This window comes from Elephantulus edwardii, unplaced genomic scaffold (genome assembly GCF_000299155.1).
Source record: "Elephantulus edwardii isolate Elephantulus edwardi_28Jun2011 unplaced genomic scaffold, EleEdw1.0 scaffold00038, whole genome shotgun sequence".
Lineage (NCBI taxonomy): Eukaryota > Metazoa > Chordata > Mammalia > Macroscelidea > Macroscelididae > Elephantulus > Elephantulus edwardii.
This window is the reverse complement of record NW_006399788.1, coordinates 6,817,857-6,840,749: the sequence shown is the minus strand read 5'-3', so window position 1 is coordinate 6,840,749 and position 22,893 is coordinate 6,817,857. Positions and strand designations below refer to the sequence as shown.

The following is a 22,893-nucleotide window of genomic DNA, read 5'->3' as shown; positions in this document are numbered from 1 at the left end:
GCGATTGGCACAGGACAGAGCAGAGTTTAGGGATGTTGTACATAGGGTTGCTATGATTCACAAGTGACTCGATAGCCCATAACAACAACAAGAAGGAAGGGGAAAACAAGAGATGGGATAGATAATGAACACACTAGGATAGGGGAAGGGAAAGACTATCTAAAAGGAATGGCTGCTTAGACATTAGATGTATGACAATGGACAATCTGGAACAAGACATATGGTACAAGATGAACTGGAGGATGGGAAGAAAGAAAAATGTGTATCAATGAATAAATGAAAACTCTTCCTTTCTGTAAATGTTAGCTAAATAAAAGATTTTGCTCATAGTTGATACTTTAAAAAAGCTAAGGAAAGGCTTACAGAATCAATCATGCATGGAGGCTAAAATTAACAGATGAGAAAGGAGAAAGAGGGAAGTAAAAAATAAGTTGGGTAAAAGAAGAGACAATATACATTGTTATAAATTTAAAAATTGTATATACTGTCAGAAAATAAAATGCACTAATAACTGAAACACTTAATACGATTTGTAAACTTACACTCATAAAAAATAAATAGAAAAAAAATTCTCTCACTGCCATCGAGTCAGAACCAACTCATATGTGACCCTCCAGTGGGCTTCTGAGGATGTAATGTGAATTACATTTAGAGAAAGGTGCCACCAGAGGCTTGACCTTTGGGTCAGCAGCAAACCCCCTCTAGACTAGCCACCAGAGTTCCCTTAATAAATGTTAAGAGGCTCGGTAAAGAAGAAGACCCTCAAGCAGGTGACTGACACAGTGACTGCTGCAATGGGCTCCTGTGCGTCAGGAAGTATAAGGATGGTACAAGATAGGACTGGGTCAGATCTTTTGTTAATAGGGTCTGTTATGAGTTATACTGGACTCAACCACACCTAACAACAAGAGTAAATTCCAAGAAGTGAAAAAAGTATCAAACAATATATACAAGAAGTTTCCATTTGTACATTTTAAAAAGACAAGAATATGCAGGCACACTTAAATAGAATGTATTTCATCTATACCAAAAACTGTTACCATTTCCAAGATGCATCCCCCTCATTCTTAACACTCACCTGTCCACAGTATAGGGAGTAAGATGGACCCGGTAAGGAGGCAAGTCATGCCTTGGTTTCTTAGCACCCCAAGGCTCTGCACCAGCACGCTGTTTGCGCTTCTTGGAGTCATAGTCATCACTGGAGGTTGATCCATTACCCAAAAGTAAGAAATCACACTTTACATATTTATTCAAATATATAGTATTAAAAAAAAGAACTATAAACAACCTGAATCTCTAAAATTAAAGAAAAGGTTATAGAAGCCAAGCTAACCATATGCTAAGATTTAAGACATTATGATGGGTATTTAAAAGTATGGAAACATAGTAATGTAGTAAAGCAAAAATATAGTATACAACACTAAAAACAGTATGGCCCCAACTACGCAAATAACTTTTTTAAAGGAAAGAAAATGTTAATAAGAGTTATCTCTATAAACTTGGACTACTTTTCTGAACTTTCTAAAATTAACTGTTTTGATGGGAAAAATGTGATTTAAAAAAATTTTTAGTGGCAAGTAAGAGGCACATAGTATATTATGCTAAGGGTTCTATGTGCATTTAACTATAAGAGAGTTCTAAGTAGCAAACTATTAGCAGTACACATTAAAATCCTAACAATACTCAAACTCTTTAATTCAGTAACCTATTCTTGCTCATTTTTCCCAGTTAAGTAAGTAAAAGGGGAAGTATATAAAGTAGAAAGAGTCAAAGAGTAGAAAGAGTTCTACTGTCAGCTTTTGCCAAGTACCAAAAGCTGACAGTAAGAAAACTATATAAATATCCAGCAACATCTGTTTCTATACGAAAAAAATTCAGTATGCAGTCATTAAAACAATTGAAAAGGCTTATGCTACAACATGGGAATATTTATGAAGAATACTAAAAAATGGGAATGCTAATACTTTAAAAGGTTTGCATGTGTATAAGAGGACAACACAGGGAAAAAAAGAAATGACAGTATCCAAACTTTATGAACACCTACATATTAGTAATGATTACCTATGAAAGGAAGTTAGTTTTTCCATCTTATATACTTTTAATGAATTTTAAGTTTATAGACAAGTATATGAGGAGAAATGTGGCCTCAAGATTGGAGGCAGATTCATCAACAATCTGCATTATGCAGATGACACACCCCTGCTTGCTGAAACTGAGGAGGTTTTGAAGTGCTTGCTGCGGAAGGTCAAAGATTGCAGCCTTCAATATGGACTGAAACTCAACATCAAGAAAACAAAGATTCTCACTATTGGGTCAATAGGCAACATCATAATAGATAGTGAAGAGACTGAGATTGTTGACAGCTTTAGTTTGTTTGGCTCCAAAATCAACACTCTTGGTACCAGCAGCCAGGAAATTAAGACAAATTGTACTGGGAAAGTCAGCTATCAGAGAACTCTCCAAAGTACTGAAGAGCAACGATGTCAGTTTGGAGACTAAGGTACACCTGATCCAGGCCATAGTCTTTGCAATTACTTGCTATACATCAGAAAGCTGGACAACGAATAGGGATGACGGAAGAATTAATGCCTTTGTGCTGTGGTGCTGGAGAAGAATACTGACTATATCATGGACTGGTAGGTCCACGAGAGGGTGAGACCAGGATCTCCTTGGAGAGGATTCTAAAGATGGACATGTTGCAAGACAGTACTTGGAGAGGCACATCATGTTGAGAGGGTGGAGGGACAGTATAAGATGGACTGATTCAGTGGCTGGGGTAACAGGGGTAGGTGTGTCAGAGACAAGGAAGATTGGCAGAAGATAGAGCAGGGTTTAGGGCTGTTTGTATAGGGTCACAGGTGACCCGACAGCACATAACTACAACAACAAGATGAACATACTACTTTGTATTTTTGTAATAAATTAATTAGTATAGTAGTAGCATGTTGTAAATACAGTAAATAAAAATAGTAGAGGAGAAAAAAACCCTGTAGACCATTACAAAATCTAAGAGGGATAAAGGAAAATTCCTATGTCTCATAAGAGAAACAAAATCAACTGTCAATTCTCCTCTCCATGCCTGGGTAACCTGAGATGACTGACTACATTTACCAGGCTTTAATTCTTTCTTTTCATACCTGCCAGGTTCATTTTTCTACTCTTCAGGCCCTGGAGTAAACTTCTTTAATTATATTTAACACAGTCTTTTCCCTTTTATACCTAACAGGGTAATTCCCTGTTTAATAACATCCCCCTATTGAAGCTGGCTATTTCTCTTGCCTTTCTGGGATGTCAATGCTTCTATGTTCTAACATAACAACTATTCCAGTCATTCTAATGATTCCATGTCACTCATCCAGTGACTAACAAGAACAGTGCAATAAGTACAGTAAATCTCTAATCAAGGTCAATATTCCACTGAATCTTACAATTCAACAGCTATAGTTTTCTCTTATTACTAAAAGTTATGAGAAGCAGGTTATAAAGAAAAGTACCAATGGAAGACCCGTCGGTACCTGCAGCAGACAAGCTAAATATATATACCAGTCAGAATGCCTCAGCTGTTTGTCCTAAGCAATCCTATGAAAACGTCACCCCCTACATCCGAAAGCCTGGTATTTACAATAAAACCTGGTTTCTAGTCAAATGCTAATGAGATGATTTCTTTATAAAGTTGTTTCCCACTTGAGAAACCTAATTCTTACTCTTCCTTTTCCTACAAATTTTCTCAGTCTGATACTTCCTGTTCGTAGTATTTCTTTTCTCTAGAAGTTATGATGTTCAGGGTTACAGCCAAAGTAATACAAACAGAAAGCAGAAAGTAACCAGTGGTCACTGATTTCCAACTAAACTACATGATTTCCACACAGACTATATATTACTTGCTGTCATTTTGTAATGAAGCCCTTTAATAAACTCAGAAAGAAAGATGAGAAACCAAAAAAAGCCAGGCCACTGCCATCAAGTCGATTCCAACCCACCATGACCCTGTAAGATAGTGGATCTGCCTGTAGGGTTTCTAGGCTGGGCATCTTTATCCCACCGAGTGGCTGATGGGTCCAATCTGACAACTTCTGGGTTAGCAGCTGAGCTCCTTGAGAGGTGAGAAGCCCTTGGAAATTAAAGACCAGAAGATGCCTAAGGAAGATGTTGGTGTATTCGAGATTTACCAGTGACTTGAGCATATAATAAAGTGTTTGTTTCGAGCAGGGGACACATTGTAGAAAACAATCTTAGTCAATCAAAGCTTCCCCTTTAGCTAGAATTCACAAGGACCAAACTCAAAGGAGCAAATCCTAACTTCAGCTATTCAGACTACATCACTGTTGCCGAAACTTCTGAGTTCCTCTGTGCTCATTTACGTGTTCACACGAGTTTGCACTTTCAGCCTTCAATAATCGAGTAGCACCTAGGGTAAGGGCTGCCTCTCCCTTTCCGGAGATTGTATATTCATAAAAGAACTGTGACATGAGGAAATTTTCTGGAGTGATGGAAATGTTCTATCTTTACAGGGTGAGGGGTGCATAAGAATTCTGTCAAAATTGTCTAGTAAAGGCATGTGCATTTCAATTTAAATGCTACTGATGTTTTGTGCCATCAAGTCTTTATAAACAGTATTTTTTATAAGTAGAGAGCAAGGAATGTGTGGACTAGGATGTGAATGATGTTAATAACTATTGATAAAGATGATAGATACATGGGAATTCATAACTTTATTTTGTATAGATTTAAAATTTTTTAAAAGAAGAGTTAAGATGACAAACTAGAGCAAGTCTTATATTAGAGTTTAAGTCTTAGGGATCAAAAATAACCTGTGAGACAGCACCACAGAATAACACAGAGCATATGAACCAGAGAAAACAGATAACACACTTCTGTTAGTCCCAACAGTCACTGACTATACAAGATACCCGAGGAACACCCTGAAGTCCTAAATCGACCATGCTTAGTCTACACATGGTCCAGAGCAGAGCCTACCAGTTCAGGCATGGGACTTGAATATCTGGGTAACTACAATACACACATTCTACCACTCCCCCTTGTATATGCGTTTAAATGAATATAGATATATATATTAAACAGTGAATTAAAATATATGCTACAACTGCCCTTTTTTTGATAACATTATTTTCTGGGTATTCTGATTCTTGGTACTGCTCTTGAAGAGACATAAAAGGGAAATTTTTTATTAAAATGCACCTAAAAATGACATTTTCAAAGATGAACTAAATCTCTACTTGCCACGTGAGTGTATAGAGTTCTAGTATTTGTTATGCATTACAATGTGTCTACCAATTAACTGTAAGACAAAGCAACTTGGGTCCAGCTGGGGATAGATAATCTTAGTGTCAAAGGATAGCAAATAAAACATTTTTCCTGCCTGAATCACTTACCTTCTGCCCTGATCCAATCGTCCATGAGGACCTCGAGCAGGAAATCTGTTCAGGTGGCTCAGATGAAGTGTGTGGGATGTTTGGAAAAGACTCAGGGCTGCAGAGAAGAAATGGCCAGTGACTTAAAAACTCTACACACCTTTCCAGTTTCCCTCTTCCTTTTTTCCAATACGGTACCCACTTCTGTTATGATAGCGGCAACCTGGTAAATTACATGTCGAATCGTCCAGGATCCACCCTATAAAGCCAGACTCACAAACATTCATGTCACTGGTACTCACGCTTCTGAGGAAAGAGTGGGGGAATTCGGTGTGGCTGGAAGATCAACTGAGGCTGAGCTCCCAGGATCCCTTGCTTCTGACCCAAGGCTGCCACATGCAGAAGAGGAGGTGCTGGTGACTTCAGCAGAGGCTGCAGGACAGTAGCCAGGAAATTCAGGGGAATCCCAAAATTGATGTGCTCACTACCTTGAAAAGATGCAGTCCCACCTTCTCCACAAAAGCATGTTCTTAGCCAGACTTTCAGGTCCCAAGTGCTTCCTTCCCTCCCCTTTAATGCACATGCCAAAGAGAGATGAATACCTACCTGGTTGGAGAGTGTTTGCACCTTGACAGCATTCCAGGGCACTGTCTGGCCTGGGTTGTATGCAGCCTTCACCAGCACCTTTTCACCCAGCTGGGGCAGCCGGCCCTTCACCACACTGCCAGCACACAAAGCAGGAGGCCCAGTCAGGTGAGATCCTGGTCAAGCCACCCTAACTGCTCCCTATGAGCCCTACCTAGCCCATTGAGATTTCTCAAATCTTACTTAAAAACAGCAAAGCTTTCTCACATCTTACTTAAAAACAGCAAAGCAGCAGCTTTAAAAGTGCCCCCACCAGCATGGTGACAGAACCCAAGCAGCTCTCCTTACAAGGGACCAGCCTCAAGCCTACCTTAGCTGAAAAAAGACTTCTTCATCCACTACCCCAAAGTAGTCGTGCAAGCTGGTAACAATGCCAGTGAATACCCGCTGCTTCTCCCCACCCTGTAAAAGAGAACAGCTTAAAGAAAGAGAGACTAACTTGGACAATTACACATTCTCTTATCTTCTTATCTTCTCTATCTACCACCCAACTCAGAGTACAGTGTCAACATTCCCAATGAAAGGCATATTATATAATGATCATAATCCACCTATGGCATGGAAAAAAAAAAAACCCCAAGCTGACTCTTGGGTCACAAGATACTAAAATACTCAGTTCTTTAATTCGATGAAGCACTCTGAAGATTTCCCTAGGAATTAAAGATTCACAATCTAAAGGATGTCTGGGCACCCCCAAACTGGCCCATTACCAGAAAAAGAATCAGAAATGATGACCAAACATTGTGGATATAAGAAATGAAAAAAGCATCAGCATCCTTGCACGCTGGCAGTTTCAAGTTGTGACTTACTGGAAAGGACACACCAACCTACCTGAAGGTGCCTGGCATTTTGGGACAGGTCTGTGGCAACAGGGGGAGTGAGCAAACCAGGAGGAGGACCCAGGAGAGATGTCGATGCTGCGCCTATGGGGACAGAGACCCCAAATTTCAGCCACTGTACCTACCACTTTAGGCACTACACAGAATCTGAGGAGATGGTAACCTGAAGAGCACACTAGCTCCTCCAATGAACGATTCTACTGGAGCTCACTTGCAACTGTGATCACCTATTTTCCTTACCAAAAGCATCAGTAACAAATCACTCTCCCGTTAGAACCCAAAAGGCATAAATCCAAAGCACATACTTCCCAACATGACATCAGGTAGAGATAAAGATGATCACCTGAGAAGTTGCGGCCACCGGGAAGGGGACTGATCCGCTGGCGCTTAAACTGGGACATTAGGAAGGCTGTCCTTTTTCAGTATCTTGGGGAAAACCTTCAATCAGAGGGGGGGGAAAGTTATCAATCAGCTTACGTGGAAAATTTCCTTCTATCCCAGAAAACCGAAGAGCCTTAAACAACTAGGCATGTGGGGTACTGAGAAAGAATAACGAGAAGGAAACTGCCCGCACAAGAACCTAGTGGTGGGTGATGCTGTCATGCTATTTCACAGACCAGGAACCTGAAGCTAACAGAGACTAAGGCTCGCCGTGGACTACACAGGCAGTGAGTGCCAAAAACGGGATTCAAACCCGGGTCGGGCGCCTCTCTCACTATGACACGCCACCCCGGAGGGGGAGCGGGAGAGCTAGGTCCAGCCCCAGGGACATTCATTCATTCAAAAACATCCGCCAATACTCCACGGCGAGGCTTCGAAAAATGGAGGCGGCTGGTGTCGGGGAGGAGACGACGTGGGCCCTGGAAGGCCGGCTGGCGTCCCCGGCCCAGCTGGCGGGAGGGCAGCGCTCCGGTCGGCCGACCGCGAAGCCCGCTGCGCGCCCGTCCTCCCGCTCCCGCGCTGCCCGGCCCTCCACTCCCGCCTCAGCAGCCGAGGCGCCGGGTCTCCGAGACCCGGCAACGGCGAGGCCACGGCGAGAGGACGCGGGCGCGCGGCTTCTCCTCCTCCCGCCCGCCCCCAGGGCCGAGGCCGTTGCTAGGGAGACGGGACTTGCAGACAGCAGGTGAACTCGGCCTCTTCGGCGACCACTGCATCTTCGCTGCTCAGCTCCCTCGGCCCTGTGGCCAAGGGAGAGGCGAAGAGGCAGAGGGGAGAGCAGAAGAACCCTCAACCCACCTGCGGGCCAGGGCCGCGACACCGGGGGACAAAGACACCCGGAACCACCACAATCGCTGCTGCTGCCGCCGCCGGAAGCGCCTCTCCGGAAGCGCGACCACTGGTCGGAAGCTGCCACTCTCCCGGATATGGTCCCTCCCCCCGTCTCGGCTGACTTCTCCCTTCCCCCACTCTGGCTTGCCATCCTGCAATTGCGAAGCGGAAGTGCGCCTTTCCCGGTACGAAGCGCGCTAAGAGGCGTCGCCGCGGTAGTGCGCCCGCTCAAGTTTCCCATTAGAAAAAAGACTTCAAAGCATTAGTTCCTACTGAAAAAGACCGCTGGGCTCTCAAACATGCGGCGGCCCCCACCACCACCCTCCATCCCCAATTGATTCTGGAAGACCTCAGCACTTGAGCAGCAAGAGAACTTATTATTCCTGACTGGAGAAGAAGGACGTCAGATCAGTGGCCATTGCTAAAAGCTATTCCTCCACAGCAAGGATAATGAGCTCCTGGAGCAATCCCTAAATTGCATCTGCAATTCCAGTGCCCCGGGGCAATCTCTAAATTGTGACTCCACACACACCACTTTCAATATGAATAGACTTTCATAGCAGCGACACATTAGCAGAAACACTTTCTCTAGCCCTCTATTGCCCAACTGTTTCAGTTAGCCACCTGTCATATTTGTGGTATGGTCTCTGAAATTACTCGCTATGCATCAGAGAGCTGGACAGTGACTAAGGATGACAGAAGAAAAACCGATGCCTTTGAGTTGCGGTGCTCAAGAAGAGTACTGAACATGACATGGACTGCCAAGAGAACAAGCAAGCCTGTCCTGGAGAAAGTGAAACCAAGTTGTTCCTTGGAGGCAAGGATTTTGAAGCTCTGTATGACATACTTTGGGCATATGGCTAGGAGGGACCAATATTTGGAGGAGGGACATCATGCTTGTAAGGGTGGAGTGACAGCACACAAGAAAGGAATACCCTGGATGAGGTAGATTAGCACCGTAACCAAGGACACAGTAACTAGGGTAATGGGGGTAGGTGTGTCAGAGACAGTGATACTGACTCAAAGATAAGGCAGGGTTCAGGGCTGTTGTGCATAGGGTCACATACATTACGCATATGAGTAGCAGGGGACTTGATGACACATACAACATGGCATACCATGCCTAATGTGATACCTTTATGAACTTGACCAACAAAGACGTGTACTCCTTACCCTCTTTGTTTAAGCCTTTGGAGGTCCATTTTTCCTTAAAAAGGACGTTACACTGTATAGTGGGTTAATAGAAACTGCCCAGTGGCACTCCCTACTCCACTCTAGTGTATGTCTCAAATTCCAATAAGTCACCTTTAACCCAGCCCTTACACACATACACACACACACACACACACACCCTTTTCCCCATCTTCCAAGTATCTGCAGTACTCTGAGCTTTTAGTCTTTTTCCATTCACAAAGATATAGGCCCTCAGTGCAACAATGAATGAATGAAAACCCAAAATCTCTGTAAATGTTCATTAAAACTAATAAAATTTAATTAAAAAAAAAAAGATATAGGCCCTGATAAGATATTCAGGACATGATGCTTTGAAAGGTGGAGGGTCCAGTTAAGAGAGGAAGACCCACAAGATGGGTTGACAGTAATGGTTACAAGGGGCTCAAGTGTGTTGAAGATGGTGAGGGTAGCATAGGATAGGACAAGATTGAGCTCTGCTGTTCACAGGATCGCTATGAGCCACAGTGGAGTCAATGGCACATACCAAGATTACTTAGGTTAGGCAATGGTGGTTTAGAAGTATAAATCTCATCTTCCCTGCAGCACACCTGTGCCCAGGCCATTGCACCTAACGCACCTACCACTCATCTGTATGTCGGCATGATGCTGAGCAGTTCCAACAGAGCATCCCAGGTAAGGCTGACTGGGAAGAAAGGTATGGCGATCCACTCCTGAAAATCAGCAAACGAAATCCTAAAGATCTCAGCAGTCTGGCCCCCAATCGATTATAGGGATGGCACAGAATCAGGTGGCAGGGTTGTCTCCTGTTATGCAGGAGATCCCCCTGAGTCAGGGACTGACTTGGTGATAGCTCACAAGAACAGTATTTGGTCAGACCCTTAAGAGCTCTTGTGGACATTTTTTTTAAGTCCTCAAAACAACTGAGGAGGAAAACTGCAAACATACTGCCACTCAGTGGAGTGGCACTCATAATGACCTCCTCTGGGTTTCTGAGGCTGTCCACCTTTACCCTGGGGAGTAGTTGGTGGATTCAAACTGCCACCCTTTTGTTTAGCAGCACCGCACATTAAACACAATACCACCAGGGTGCCTTCAGTAGAGTAAGCAGGTGTAACAGTCTCTAGTATTCAGTAAGAAAGAATTACCATCAGTGCAAGGCTGCTATCTGTAAAGTGGGGATTACACATACCTCCACTCTTCAACTTTTGTACCAGTTCCGTCACCACCCTCCCCATGGTATGTGCTGCATCTCTGCTGGGTTCAACAGTTAACTGCAATAGCCACACAGAAGTCAAGACACATAGAGTTCAGTAGTTTATTAAGGAAGTAACAAGATACAGCTCAGGATCAGTATGTAGGTGTATGTAGTATTTAAGTATAAAGCAGTCATGCATAAGCCTGGCAGAAATACCTCTTGAACACTGAGCTCATTGATTCTGAAATCCCATGGCCAATTCATATAGCCAATTTGCAAAAACTCCATCCTGTGGATTCTGACTTTCACCTATCTTGCTAACAAAGCTCCTTTATTATGCACATATAGCAGTAACATCTTAAAAGCAAAGTAGCCCCTAAGAACAATGTTTATGGTTTGCTTCATTTATTCCTAGGCTCCACAAACCTGGACCAAATGGTTTCACCTGGTTCTCTTCCCCTTCAGTAACACCTAGTGTGTATTTCCCCTTTTCTGTTATGTGAATATCCTGAACATTCTCTTCTTTACTTAGGATATGATGTTTCTATTATCAAAAAGGTCTCTCATCTAAAAAGAAATAAACCAAATGTGTAACTATAACCCCTTTTATAAACCTGAGTGTAAATGGAATTTCAATAGTTCCATTTTAACTTGTATAAAATATTTCTGTAAAATGTAGCCTTCTAGTTCCACAAGCCAACTTGCATGTATCACTTCCAGGCCAGGCCAGTGTGGCAGCACAGATGGCTTCAGGCTAGATGGCAAGGACCTGGAGTTCTAGCTGAGAAAATCAAGGCACAGAAAGGCAAATAGATCTCCTCCCTCCCATTTTAGCACATATATTAAAGGTGTTGATTCTTAAAAAACAAAACAACAAAAACAACAACAACAACAAACAACCAACACCAAAGTAGCCTGCTGGAGTCGGGATTAGGTGGCTTGCTGCCAGCTGACTCTCCCACTTTCTTTTCCCTTTTCTACAGCATGCCAGAATAGACTACCTGTCTTGACTTTTAGTAACTGCAGCAATTGCTGCTTTTCCCCACTTCCTACCACACAGGTAAAAGCCAAAAGCTTCCCCAAAGTGGAGAGCATATCTCCTCTTCCAGGAGTGAAAGACAATTGCTCTTCTCAGCCTCTCACACAGGCAGGTCCACTCCGCTGTCCAGGCCTCTCACTCAGCTCTGCTGCTAACCAAACCAATTCACATTGTGGCAGCTTTTTTCAGCTTTCTGAGCTGCATTCCTAGAAGGTTTCTCCATCACTACCAGCATACAGGCCTGAAAACACTGGCCCTGCCACAGGACCCCCGTCTGGGTCTTTCTTTCACTTTCTTGTGTTACAGCCCTTGGCCAAAAGTACAGCTCTCTTTAGTTTCCTCATCTCCTCTTCGTTGGCTTTTCTGCTTCTTCCTAAAATCTGTGGCACTGGCTACAAACTGGCCAGACACTTAGTGGACCAAAGTCACTTCATCTGCATAGACTATTGACAAATCCCTGCAAGATGCATAACCACCACAGACAGGGCCAGATAGAAAAATACTAAATCGTCAAGTTATTTCAGCTTCCCCAGTAAATGTCAGTCATGCTGGACTAGTGCAAAGGTACTTCCTTGGGGTCTAAGGAAGAAATCTCTCCAATGGTTTCCAAAGAACCAAAGCAAAAGGCCATCGTGGCAGCTAAGGAATGAGCGCCATGCTTCTCAGATGCCTGTTTATTCCCATCAAGTCACAACCAACACACAGCTGATCCACCAGCGGGTTCTGACGCTGAACTGTATCGATGGAGACTGCCCGTCTTTATCCTGAAGAGTAGATGGATTTGAACCACCAGAGAGGTGCAACCTCTCCCACGGGCGAGGCCACCAGAGTTCTCTACTTCTCAGAAACAAAACCTGAAAAACCTAAGTGAGATTATGTGCAAGGAGCCTTGCTACTTTTAAATCCACTAACAATCCCAGCCCTCCTTTAAAATCTCCTCTTCCTATATCACTCTCCCTCCAATCCCAATACCTCCCCTTTCCTGTTCATTTAACAGTTTGAAAAGCACTTTAAGACATTTTCATTTCACTTTAGAAACATCATAAGCCTTGTGAGGTAGATAAGGCAGGCATCATTAACCCATTTGAGAGATTAAGTGGGAAGCTGCGGCTCATAAAAGTTAAGGGACTTTCTCAAGGTCCAGAAATGAACCAGCATGGGCTTCTGGTTTCAGTTCTGCAGTGATAAAGCTAGTAAGGAACACAGCAGCAGAGAATTGACCCTGAAGGTGTTTTCCTGTTCTCTGTGTCCACACCAGACAAGCTTTCACTGAGCAGTCTTAGTCCTGGTGTGATTTTCAGGGGCTCAGACCAGGGACAGGACCCGACACTGAGGCAGCAACAGCAGCACAGTCTCTAGATGGCAACGCAGGTTTGAGGAAAATAGGAATCCAGATCAGTAACTTCCAGCTGAGGAATGAAGGTCAGTTCCATCCTTCCACTGATGGTGGTGGTGTCGTGAGCCATCCAGTCAGAACCGACCCATAGCAGACCCTCCAGAGAGTTCTCAGAGGCAGGTAATCACATGGGAAGAGACTGCCTCGCCTTCTTCCGCAGAGCAGCTCTTGGATTCAAACCACATGCCTTTAGGGTCTCAGCACAGCTTCTTGCCACTAGGCCACCAGTGCAGAAGTCTAGTTTTGGGAGAGTGGAGCAATTCCAGAGATGGCTGGATCCCATCAGTTCACAATGACAGTCTTACAAACATAGATATAAAAGTATGCAAAAATACACATCTGCAGTACACTAGGCCTAGTCAGATGGCTAGGTCAAACATGCCCCGTGGACGCTTGATAAATAAGTTCACATGGTAAAAGCCCAGGGATTTCTGGCAAACAGGGAAAAGCCTCAGAGCTGCCACATTTGAGGGCCTCCCAGGGAACTGGGGCCCCTTTGCCAGGCTGCTTAGAGGAGACAGACTCCACCCACCTTTGCCTTCAAGAGAAGTGGAAGTGTCAGCAGCTTTCCCTGGCAGTGACGAAAAGCAGCAACAGGGCAAAGGGTGAGGAAGACTGAACACCCCTCTGTCCAGGAGGCTGTCCCTGCACCAGGATGTCTCAGCAGACAGAAAGGTTTTTCCCTCGTCCTTTCTTTACCACCATCGATGGCATAAAGGTCTTCCGGTGGGTGCGAGGTCTCTCAGAGAGGTCTCTTGACTCAATCCTGTGGAAAGCGAAAAAGCAAGCATGAAGCTAGGAGAACACAAAGGTTGCAATGGTCCCCAAAATCAATAGAGCTCGACTTATCTGCCTTAGTGAGCCTCAGAAAATGAGTCCCTTCCCAATGAAGAATTAACTAGCATTTAACTCCCTACAAAGGGTGAACTTCACCCTCTTCAAATCATTTGTTGGGGAAAAAAAAAATCATTTGTTGGTACACCAAGTTGCCCTTTCCCTCCCAAATCCCCAGGAGGAGAGGGCTTGGCCCTCTCCTGTGACCTTGGGAAAGTGCCTTCCCTCTTAGTCCCCACCCTTCTTATCTGTAAGCAAAATGCTTTAACCACTGCAGAGCTTCTCTCCCAGCATCCCCTCCAAGACTGTCTCTCCGCGTTCCTAAGGACAAAAACAAGTCCTGCCAGCACCCTGCTTCATCAGTCTCTACCCCTCAGTTCTAAACTTAGCTGGGCCACAACACTCACTTGGGGCCTCTGGGAGATGCTGGGGGCTCCGGGAGTCTGGAGCTTCTCCATCGAATCCTGTTGAGCAGGACCTTGACCTTGTCCCAGTGGGAGAGATCCAGCTGAGCAGAGGACAAGGGGGTCACCAATGTGCCCTCACCCACATGCAAACCCTCCACTGAGCTCCTAGAAACAGCTCTCCCCACAGGACAAGCCACCTGCTCCAGAGAGGAGTGCCACCAGCTTCCCAAAGTTTCTGGACTTAGGGTGTCCACACATTCCCATCCCTATTCCCCCCCCCCCAACCTGCCTCTGCCCTCCACACATGTATCACCTACCTTGTGTCCCTGGGATGATGGAGAGGTGTGAGTTGCCTCTGCCAGGGCCTCTTGTAGTCTGGGGGGGTTGACACTGGGCACCTCCATTTTAGGGGATGAAGCTGCTTTCACCCCTTCAGAAAGAGAATCAAGTAGCCCAAGGCTCAGACCATGAATGGACCTTACCAGGAAGGTATGCTGGGGGGATCCTTGAAGAGACATACAGCCACCCCTCACCTGCGTCCTGTGTCTGGCCTTGCGGGTCCCATGGCACCTGTATCTCATGGCCTGCAGCATGTGAGGGTAAAGGTGAAGGAGCCAGGGCGGACTCCTCCCTCTCCTCAGGGTCCTGCACACAAGAAGGATGGGGCAGTCAGAATAACTAGAAGGTTGAGGCTATTCAGAGGGAACCAGTTGGCCAGGGGTCACACCCCTCTTCTGCCTTTTGTCCTGTGGCTCACTCACCCAGGCGGGCCTCTGGGTCTGCACCTGTAGATAGAGCTGCTGGAGCCTCACCATCTGTTCCAGTACGAGGCACAAGTGTTCCAGGTAGCGAAGACCCTGCCCTGGGAGGCTGGTCCAGACTTCAGGCTCCAAGGCCCTCACCTATGAACCACAATGAGGTAAGGAAGGCCCCCAAATTCCTCCAGACCACACCCCCCCACACTCAGCAACCAGCCTGCTTATCGCACAGATGGGGGCAGAGTGGGCAGGCAAAGGGGGAACACATATGTCTCACCGGCTTCCCCAGTGCTGGACCAGGCCGGATGCCAGCCCAAACCTACCCCCTCCTCTGTAGAGGCAGCTACTCACAGCTGGGAGTGGGGTGAGGCAAGAAGCTCAATTACAGGGAGGAATGCCCCACCCCGAGAGAGCTCCAGAGATAATAAGCAAGGTGGGGTGGGGGGTCCCCACCGGCCTGAAAGGACTGTCTGCTCGCCTAGCCTAAGAATGGCATGCACCACCTCAGCTTCATCCACCCAAACCTACCTCTAGGCCAGTTTCTGCCTCTGTGGCCTGTCCCCCTGCTTCAAAGGAGGGCACATCTTCACAATCGGACTTGCTTGGGCGGCACCGCCTTGGCAAGCTGGCAGATGAGGTCTGGAGCCTGCGGGACCGCTCCAGCACCTGTTCCAGCTTACGGCTGGCCAGGAGCCTGCCTCGCTGAGCTGGGGGCTCCATGGCGGCAAGGGGAGGGGGCTCAGGGCTTCCCACAGGCTCAAAGTCCAGAGAGTCTTGAGAAATGCCTGGTGAGATGGCCAGAGAGCTATCCTCAACTGCCATCTCCACTCCTGAGTCCCGGGAGGCCAGCTTCAGAAGTGGCACCTGCCTCCCAGGACCTCTCAGCGGGCCATCTCCATCCCAGGGCGCCGGTGAGCAGCAATCAGCAGCGTCCTGGATCCGTCTGTAGGTGCTGGTGACTCCAGGCACTACACACCCGCATGCCAAATCCTCCCCAGCTCTATCTGCAAGGAGAGTGGGTATCAGGCTAGGCACCCCAATCACAACACCTGCAGCATTCCTAGCAGCTGTCTGCATTCCCCCAGGGGGCGTGTCCCAGGTATGCAGTGAAGGGAGGAGCCTGGCTCGTCACAGCCCCGCCAAAGTGTCTCTTTACTCTGCCAAGGAGATGAGATTCCCTCTACAGCAACCATTAACAACTAACCAGTCATTTGGATTGTTTGGGAGGCAATGCTCCTTCAGCCGACATACTTCCTTTGAAGGAGGTGAGCCCTTTCTTCCCAGGAGCCCTAATGCTCCCCAATGAGGATCAGGCTAAAACTTTAAATCATAACGGGGAAGTGTGGACTCTTCTGCTGCTCACCATGTGAGAGGGGGCTATGGATGACCCTGCCCCAGGCCCTGGGAGGAAAGAAAGTGGGAGGCGGGGAGCTGAGGACCCAAACTGCCTTTTTCACAATGCAAGATCCAGTCTCTTCTCGAACTTGAGGGTAGGAAATGGACATGTTTGAAAGGAGGATGCAGGGTGATAAAAATAACAGCTACTACCCGATGGCACTTAACAACAGCAACAACATAGAGCTCTCAGTTGGCCTAGTGGACAGAAATTGATACTAGCAAGCCAAAGGTGGGTGATTTTAATCTGCGACCCTCAGGATGGTTTTAATTGTTTTTGGTCATTCTTCTAAGTGGTATAGCGATGTTCTGTCCATCTGCTGTACAGAGGTACCTCATGGTTGCTGTAATGCTAAACACTGTGACACTGATGTGTCAAACATGATAATGGTTACCCATGGTGGACAGTGTTTGGTGGAGCTTCCCAATTAAAACAAGCTTGAAAGCAGGAGTAGCATCCCCTTCCGAAATGGCTTGCCTCCGGAAACTCTATGAACATGGAGAAACGACCAAAGTTATACAAGTGTTCAGGTCTTTTGTTCATAGGGTCGCTATGATTCATCTACCACACTTAACAACTATTTGGGGGCTTTCATTCTTGGGAGTGAGAAATAGTGAAGACTTTGTGGACAGTTTAAAAGAATGTAATGACGTAAAAATCAAGGCAAAACTTGGCCTAGAAAAAAAAATTAAGTAGAAGAAAGAATGGCAGTTAGAAGGGGAAATGCCTTTTTATTGTCATCCTCATGTCGGGCCCTTCTATAGAGTCAGCTGAGAGAGATGAGATTCAAACCTGGGCTTTTCTGGTCAAGGAAGTCAGTCAGGAAACACCCCTGCAGGGATTTGAGGCTGCTTTCTTTGGAAAGGGGTCTGCCACCCTTGGGCTTTCTGAGCTTCAGACTGGAGGAGAGGACAGGAGGTCTTAGCCTTCCAAAGGGGCACAGGGAAGGATCCAGATGGGGAGTTAGAAGGAGGAAGTGGGGTGGCAGTGGTGGCTGGTTAACGCCTATAACGAGAGGGTCTCCAACGTGCATGGTGTCCTAACGCCTATAACGAGAGGGTCTCCAACGTGCATGGTGTCCCAGAATTAATCTCTCGGCCTCTCAAATAGAGAGAGGTAGGGCGCCTCCCCGCGTCCGAGGCATGGAGGGCCGAAAGGAACCTCCCAGGTGCGCGCCCTACAGAGGGCGCGGGAATTGGCTCTGGGAAAGGGGAGTCCCCAGGGGACGAGGGCAAACTAGCAGGTCGGCGAGTGCTGCGACCCCTCCCGCAGCACCCTAAAGCCCAGACCCGACCCCGGCTGGCTCCGGGGCGCGCGCCACTCACCCGGGCTGCTGCGCGGCTCCACCGTGAAGACGCGCCGCCGGCCCAGCATTGCCCGGCTCCCCGCCCCGAGGCGGCCGGGCCGCGGCCCCTGCAGCCGGACCCCGCGCCTCCGGACCGCGTCTCCCCGCCGACGTCGGATTAGCTCCTCAGCCTCGACCCTCCAGGGCGCGGCCCGGGCCCTCCCAGCCTGGCGAGGGGCAGGGCCTGGAGGGAGCGGGGGAGGGGGCGGGGAGGAGCGCGGCCAGGCGGGGGCGCGCTGCGGGCCGGGGGACGGGTCCGTGAACGCCGGCAGGGAGGGAGCGCGGGCCCGGGACCTCGGAAGGGTGGACTGTCACCCGCTTCCTGAGTGGAATGAAAATAATAACCCATCTGTGGTCCCCTGACCGGGGTACCTTCGCGCTCTCGCTTGCGCTCGGGTTCCCCAACCAAGGAGCCTGTCCCGGCTGTGGACGCTGCCCCTCTCTAGGCGTGAAGTCTCCCCGCCCCCCAGTTCACACGCCAGGGTTGTCTTCCTGCCGCTGAAATGGATCGGAGCAGGGGGACGGGGGAAGCCTGGGAGGAAATGGAGCCCCACTTGCTGGCCCAAGTGGCAAGAGCGCTGACCAGGGCACGGCCACCCAGCGCTCCCAGCTGTATGACTTGGGGCAAGTTCCTCAACCTTGTGGGTAAAGAGATGATTCCTGTCATTTCCACCAAATATGCTTTTGGAATGAGTCAGTTGGCGGAGAGGGGCGGAATTCTTCACAACTGCAGAGCGAGAGGTTGTAGTCTCCAAAGAAAAGAAGGTTTTGGGCTGGAGCTGAACCCCTTACACGCCTCAGGCCTTCACCTCACGGATACCCTAATGGCGCTTCTTCCAGAGGGACCTGAACGTGGGGCCTGCCCGTTCCTACTTTCCAGCCCGAACTCGAGACCGGCGACCAGTGGGGCTCTCAGGAAGGAGAGACCGCCTACAGACCTGACCACACAAGTGACCTATCCCAGCAGAACTCAAATCCGCAGGGGGCCGAGAAGCAGCTGGAGGACGTGCTAACTCACACTTGAGCCTCAGAGAAGACAGAGCGGGTTGTTTAGGAGGTTAAAGACCCCTTCTTGCCAGCTCTTGTTGTGCATAGTCGAATCAGATCTGACTGGCACAGGAGGATATTGCCTCTCCTTCTTCAGCGGAGTATCTGGGAGATTCGAACCGCTTGTCTTTGGGATTACAGCGTAGCTTCTTGCCATTAGTCCTCCACAGCTCCCTTCATCCCCTGTATTTTAGAGGAGGGTTATATTCCACCGGGTTTTCAGTCCTCGGCTTTCAGAAATGAATTACCGCACCTTTCTTCTGAGGTCTGCTTGGGTGGACTCTGAATCTCCAACCTTTCAGTTAGCCGTTTGTACCAGGGATGCAAGAAGTATCATCAAGGAGCCACAAGCTATCAGATTTGAATTGACAGGGAAGCTAGGGAAACAGAGGCCCATAGCCAAGGCTTCTGTAGGTGGAATGAGAACCAGTTAGTCCATTACAGAACATCCTTAAGACCTTGAATTTCAGGCCCAGGCCCCTCGCTGGGTTGATGGCCAGTCCTCCCTCCCCCGCTTCCCTGTGCTCCTGGTCAGAACTTCTTGTCCTTTCTTTCCAGATACAGTATGGGAAACAGAATGCTGGGCCTGTCCGGAGAATGCAGGAACTATCTTCATGATCCAACAGAGTATGTTGCACTCAATCCACAAACCACGCCAGGCCTTAGCCCAGCCCTCTCCAGGTGGAAGCAAAGGAGGCCTCCTTCACCCAAAGTGAAAGGGTGGGAGGCAAAGAGAGGGAGCCAGATCCACCCTGAATTTGGAGAATGTGAGGCCAGATTCCAAGCAGTCTCTGTGGTGACTCTGGGGCAGGAATGCATCTGGAAACAGGAAGCCCAGCCAGCAGGAATGCAGTGTCTCAGCACAAGGCTTTGTGTGTGGCTCAAAAGAACCCGTACTCCACCCCCACTCTGCACACACTCCCCTCTGGGTCATGGCCCCCACACTGGTGGGTGAGCAGAGCCGAGTCCAGAGTGGCTGTGCATCAGCATGGGGAGCCAATGTGGGAAGCCTCAGCGCCTGCCTCCCGTTAGCTGCCTGCTACGCTGGTAGAGGAGTCTGTAGTGAGTGGAGCTGATAACCCAAAAGCTCTGTGTGTGTGTCTGTGGTGGTTCAAACTCACCAGCCGTTCCTCAGAAAGATGGGTAGCCTCTTCCTGTTGAATTTACTATGAGTCAGTTTCAAGTTGGCAGCAGTGAAGCAGGCAGCCCCTCACTATCCAGGAGGCTCTGGGCCCCTCACCCCCACCCCAGCAAAGGCAGGGCTTATGCCTGAATTCATTGAGCATAACAGTGGTTGAGTGCCACTAAATTGGAGCAGACTCATAGCTGGCCCCCTAGTTGGTTTCAGGGGGGACTAAATCTCACTGACTGTAGGATAAGTAATCTCCTCCCATGTGATTAACTGCCTCTGAAAACCAGCTGGAGGGTCGGCAATGAGTCAGTTCTGACTTGATGGTACGCAACAACAATAACAACAAATCTCCCTGAAGGAGATTGCACTTCAGTCTCCTTTGGAGCAGCTGGTAGATTTGAACCTTGTGCCTTTGGGATCGCAGTGCAGCTTCTTACTGTTAGGCCACCCGAGCTTCCTGAAACTTATAATGAAACTAGGGGATTTTTCTTTTTCTTTTGTTTTCCACCTGGCTTAATATTTTTGGCTGGGTAAAGAGGGCCAAATCCAGATACCCTCTCTGCCTGTGAGAAAGGGTCAGATGGGAGTTGATTCCAGTGTGACAGCTGCGAAACAGGCAGCTCTGCACTGTCCAGAAGGCTCTATGGCACCTGCAGTCTCCCCTTTACCAGCCTAAAAACCAGTAATTGGCTGGTCGATTTCAACTGACCGTGACCCATGTGGCCAGAGTAGAACTGTGTGCCGTAAGTTATTCACTAGCTGGGTTTTCTAAAAAAACAGATTGCCAAACTTTTCTTCTGACTCACCTCTGGGTGAATTCAAGCCGCCAGACTTGTGGTCTGTAGCGGAGCACTGAACCGTGTGTGCCACCCAGAGATAGGAATCATTTCCTTTTGAGCCAAGCTTGCAGGAAAGGAGGGGCAGCCCAGCCACGCCCTCCCTGCCCATGTGGTGAGGAGCAACCACTTGGGATTCGTGGGACCCAGTGGCCTGGCTGAGTCACATCGAAGGCCCAGGCCAGGGATGCCCAGCTGCTTTACAGCTTCCGTGGGGGAAGTCCCAGCTCCAGGAAGTGCATTTCCTGCGAGGCCGGCGCCAAGCAAGCCCTTTGGGAGGAAGGGCAAAGCTGAGACCCCATAAGCAGCTCTTGCCAAGCTGGGTGGGGCCACAGGACCACCTGCTGTAGCCAGCACTGTTTCCAGAAGTGGACAGAGGGGCTAGTGCACCTACTTGACCCACCAGAGGCAGGCTCCTGGATTCAGTTCCCAGTTTTTCTTCATACTAGCTTAGGTACCCTTGGACGAGTTAACACCACATTTCTGTACCTTAGTTACTTCATCTTTAAAGCAAGAATGGGAACAATATTTACCTCAGAGTTGTGAGGCTTAAATGAATTAAAATGCCTCAAATGACCCTGGCATTTCAAAAGTGCTCTAAAATACAAGCCACCATTGTTATCCAGCTCCATAACTTTGGGGAAGTCTCTGTCCCATCTCGAAATGGAAAGTGAATTAGTTGCTGTCAAGGGAATCCAATTCATGCCAACCAGTGTGTCAGTCAGAGTAGGACTCCACAAGGTTTTCAGTAGATTTTCAGGTTTCCTTCCAAGACACCTCAGTGTGGGTTCACACCATTAATCCTCTGGTTAGTAATCCACTACTAAAACAATGTAAGGGACTTCGATGAGATGCCCTCTCTAGCCACTTCTAACCAATCTGTCATCATCTCTTATTCCCCACAAGTACAGAAAGTGAACACTGGGCCAGACACATTGCCACAGCACAAAAGGACTGTCACTTGTCCCACATATGTATGTGTGGGGTCAGCAGGGTGGGTGCTGGGTGTTGACAGCTGACTTGACATACAATTGAGGGCAGGGATAAAAGAAAAAATTACTTCAAACTTCTGCTGACATCGCTACTAATAACTCTTATCTTCCAATGAATTTCACGCCTAAGCTCAGGTCTGCCAAGATGGGCAGTCTTTCCCACCCTCCCCACCCCGTGTCTGCGGTCAGAGGGGTGGGTGAGATGAGAACAGATGGAGCCACCATAACTAAAGAAGAGGGCCCTCCTCGACGCCACTCAGAAGCCATTCTGCCCTTGAAAGGTGTTCAGAACTCACTGGCATGCTCACTGAACAAGTGCCCCCACTCCTACCTGCTCCCTGACTTCCTCTTCCTGCATTGCAGCCAGACCCGTGGTTTGCTATACGCAGACATCTATCTGGTCATATTAATCACCCAAACCATCCTTTCAACCAGCCACTGCTCTGCTCTGAAATGTTCAGTCTTCCCAGGATCTCAAGCTGAAGAGTGCACCACTTTTTTGGCCTTCGAGGTTGCACTACAATTTGGTTCCATCTCCCTTTCCAACTTCACATCAAGATCCCCTCAGCTCTGACACTAAACATGCGACTTGTTCCCTCCCTGATGCTCATGACCACTGACCCACATTCTCCACCTGTTCTAGCCCAGTCCTCCCACACAGGGGCCCCTGAACTGAATTCCTGGGGTGTTCTGTGTGTTTCACTCTAGTTCCCAGCACTCACTGCTACACATTAGTTCATGCATGCCAGCTTGATCACAGTCCACTTGCCTACACTCTCCAGCGAAGCAGGTACACTGCGGACTGGCACAGGGTAGGACACGGTTCAGATTCGTTGTTTATGGGGTCGCTATAAGTTGAAGTTGACTGGACAACAGAGCGCAAGTGTGTGCGTTGCCTGCATGAATTCCCCCCTGGTGAGCTCTCTTCCCCGCCATGCGCTCCACTCAACACTAGATGGCGCCAGGGAGGGTCGACCCATCCTGAGCAGACGGCTGCTGCCTGGGCCACGGAGAGACAGCCTTGATCTTTTCTATAAAAATAAAGGCCTCTTTTCAGGCAGCCATCCAGGCAAAAGGTGAGACAATTATATCAAGGTGTAAATTATATCAACAGGTGCCTGAGGAGGCAACACAAGCAAAGTCTCCGCCAAGATTCCTTCTGAAAAGAGCCAGATAGTAAACTGCTGCCGTCAGAGA

The 22,893-nt window shown here is 47.9% G+C and overlaps 2 protein-coding genes across 2 annotated transcripts in view; both read right to left on the bottom strand.

The window, feature by feature from the left end:
* CCAR2 (cell cycle and apoptosis regulator 2) overlaps positions 1-8,177 on the bottom strand; it is a 22,351-nt gene extending 14,174 nt beyond the window's left edge. Inside the window, exons 1-8 of the mRNA XM_006884835.1 lie at positions 8,093-8,177; positions 7,200-7,294; positions 6,849-6,940; positions 6,328-6,419; positions 5,979-6,093; positions 5,675-5,804; positions 5,394-5,490; positions 1,079-1,198 (exon numbers count right to left, since the gene is read on the bottom strand). Coding sequence (XP_006884897.1) covers positions 1,079-1,198; positions 5,394-5,490; positions 5,675-5,804; positions 5,979-6,093; positions 6,328-6,419; positions 6,849-6,940; positions 7,200-7,257 — 704 coding nt within the window. The 5' untranslated portion in view covers positions 7,258-7,294; positions 8,093-8,177. The remainder of the gene's footprint in view (positions 1-1,078; positions 1,199-5,393; positions 5,491-5,674; positions 5,805-5,978; positions 6,094-6,327; positions 6,420-6,848; positions 6,941-7,199; positions 7,295-8,092) is intronic.
* On the bottom strand, positions 7,629-17,718 carry LOC102874542 (chromosome unknown open reading frame, human C8orf58). The gene is made up of 9 exons (XM_006884904.1): positions 17,679-17,718; positions 15,477-15,952; positions 14,952-15,092; positions 14,724-14,835; positions 14,508-14,620; positions 14,191-14,291; positions 13,619-13,715; positions 8,093-8,277; positions 7,629-8,034 (listed from the first exon to the last, which is right to left on the bottom strand). The coding sequence occupies exons 1-9, from the start codon at positions 17,716-17,718 to the stop codon at positions 7,629-7,631; spliced, it is 1,671 nt and encodes a 556-aa protein (XP_006884966.1).
* Between the last annotated feature and the right edge of the window lie 5,175 nt (positions 17,719-22,893).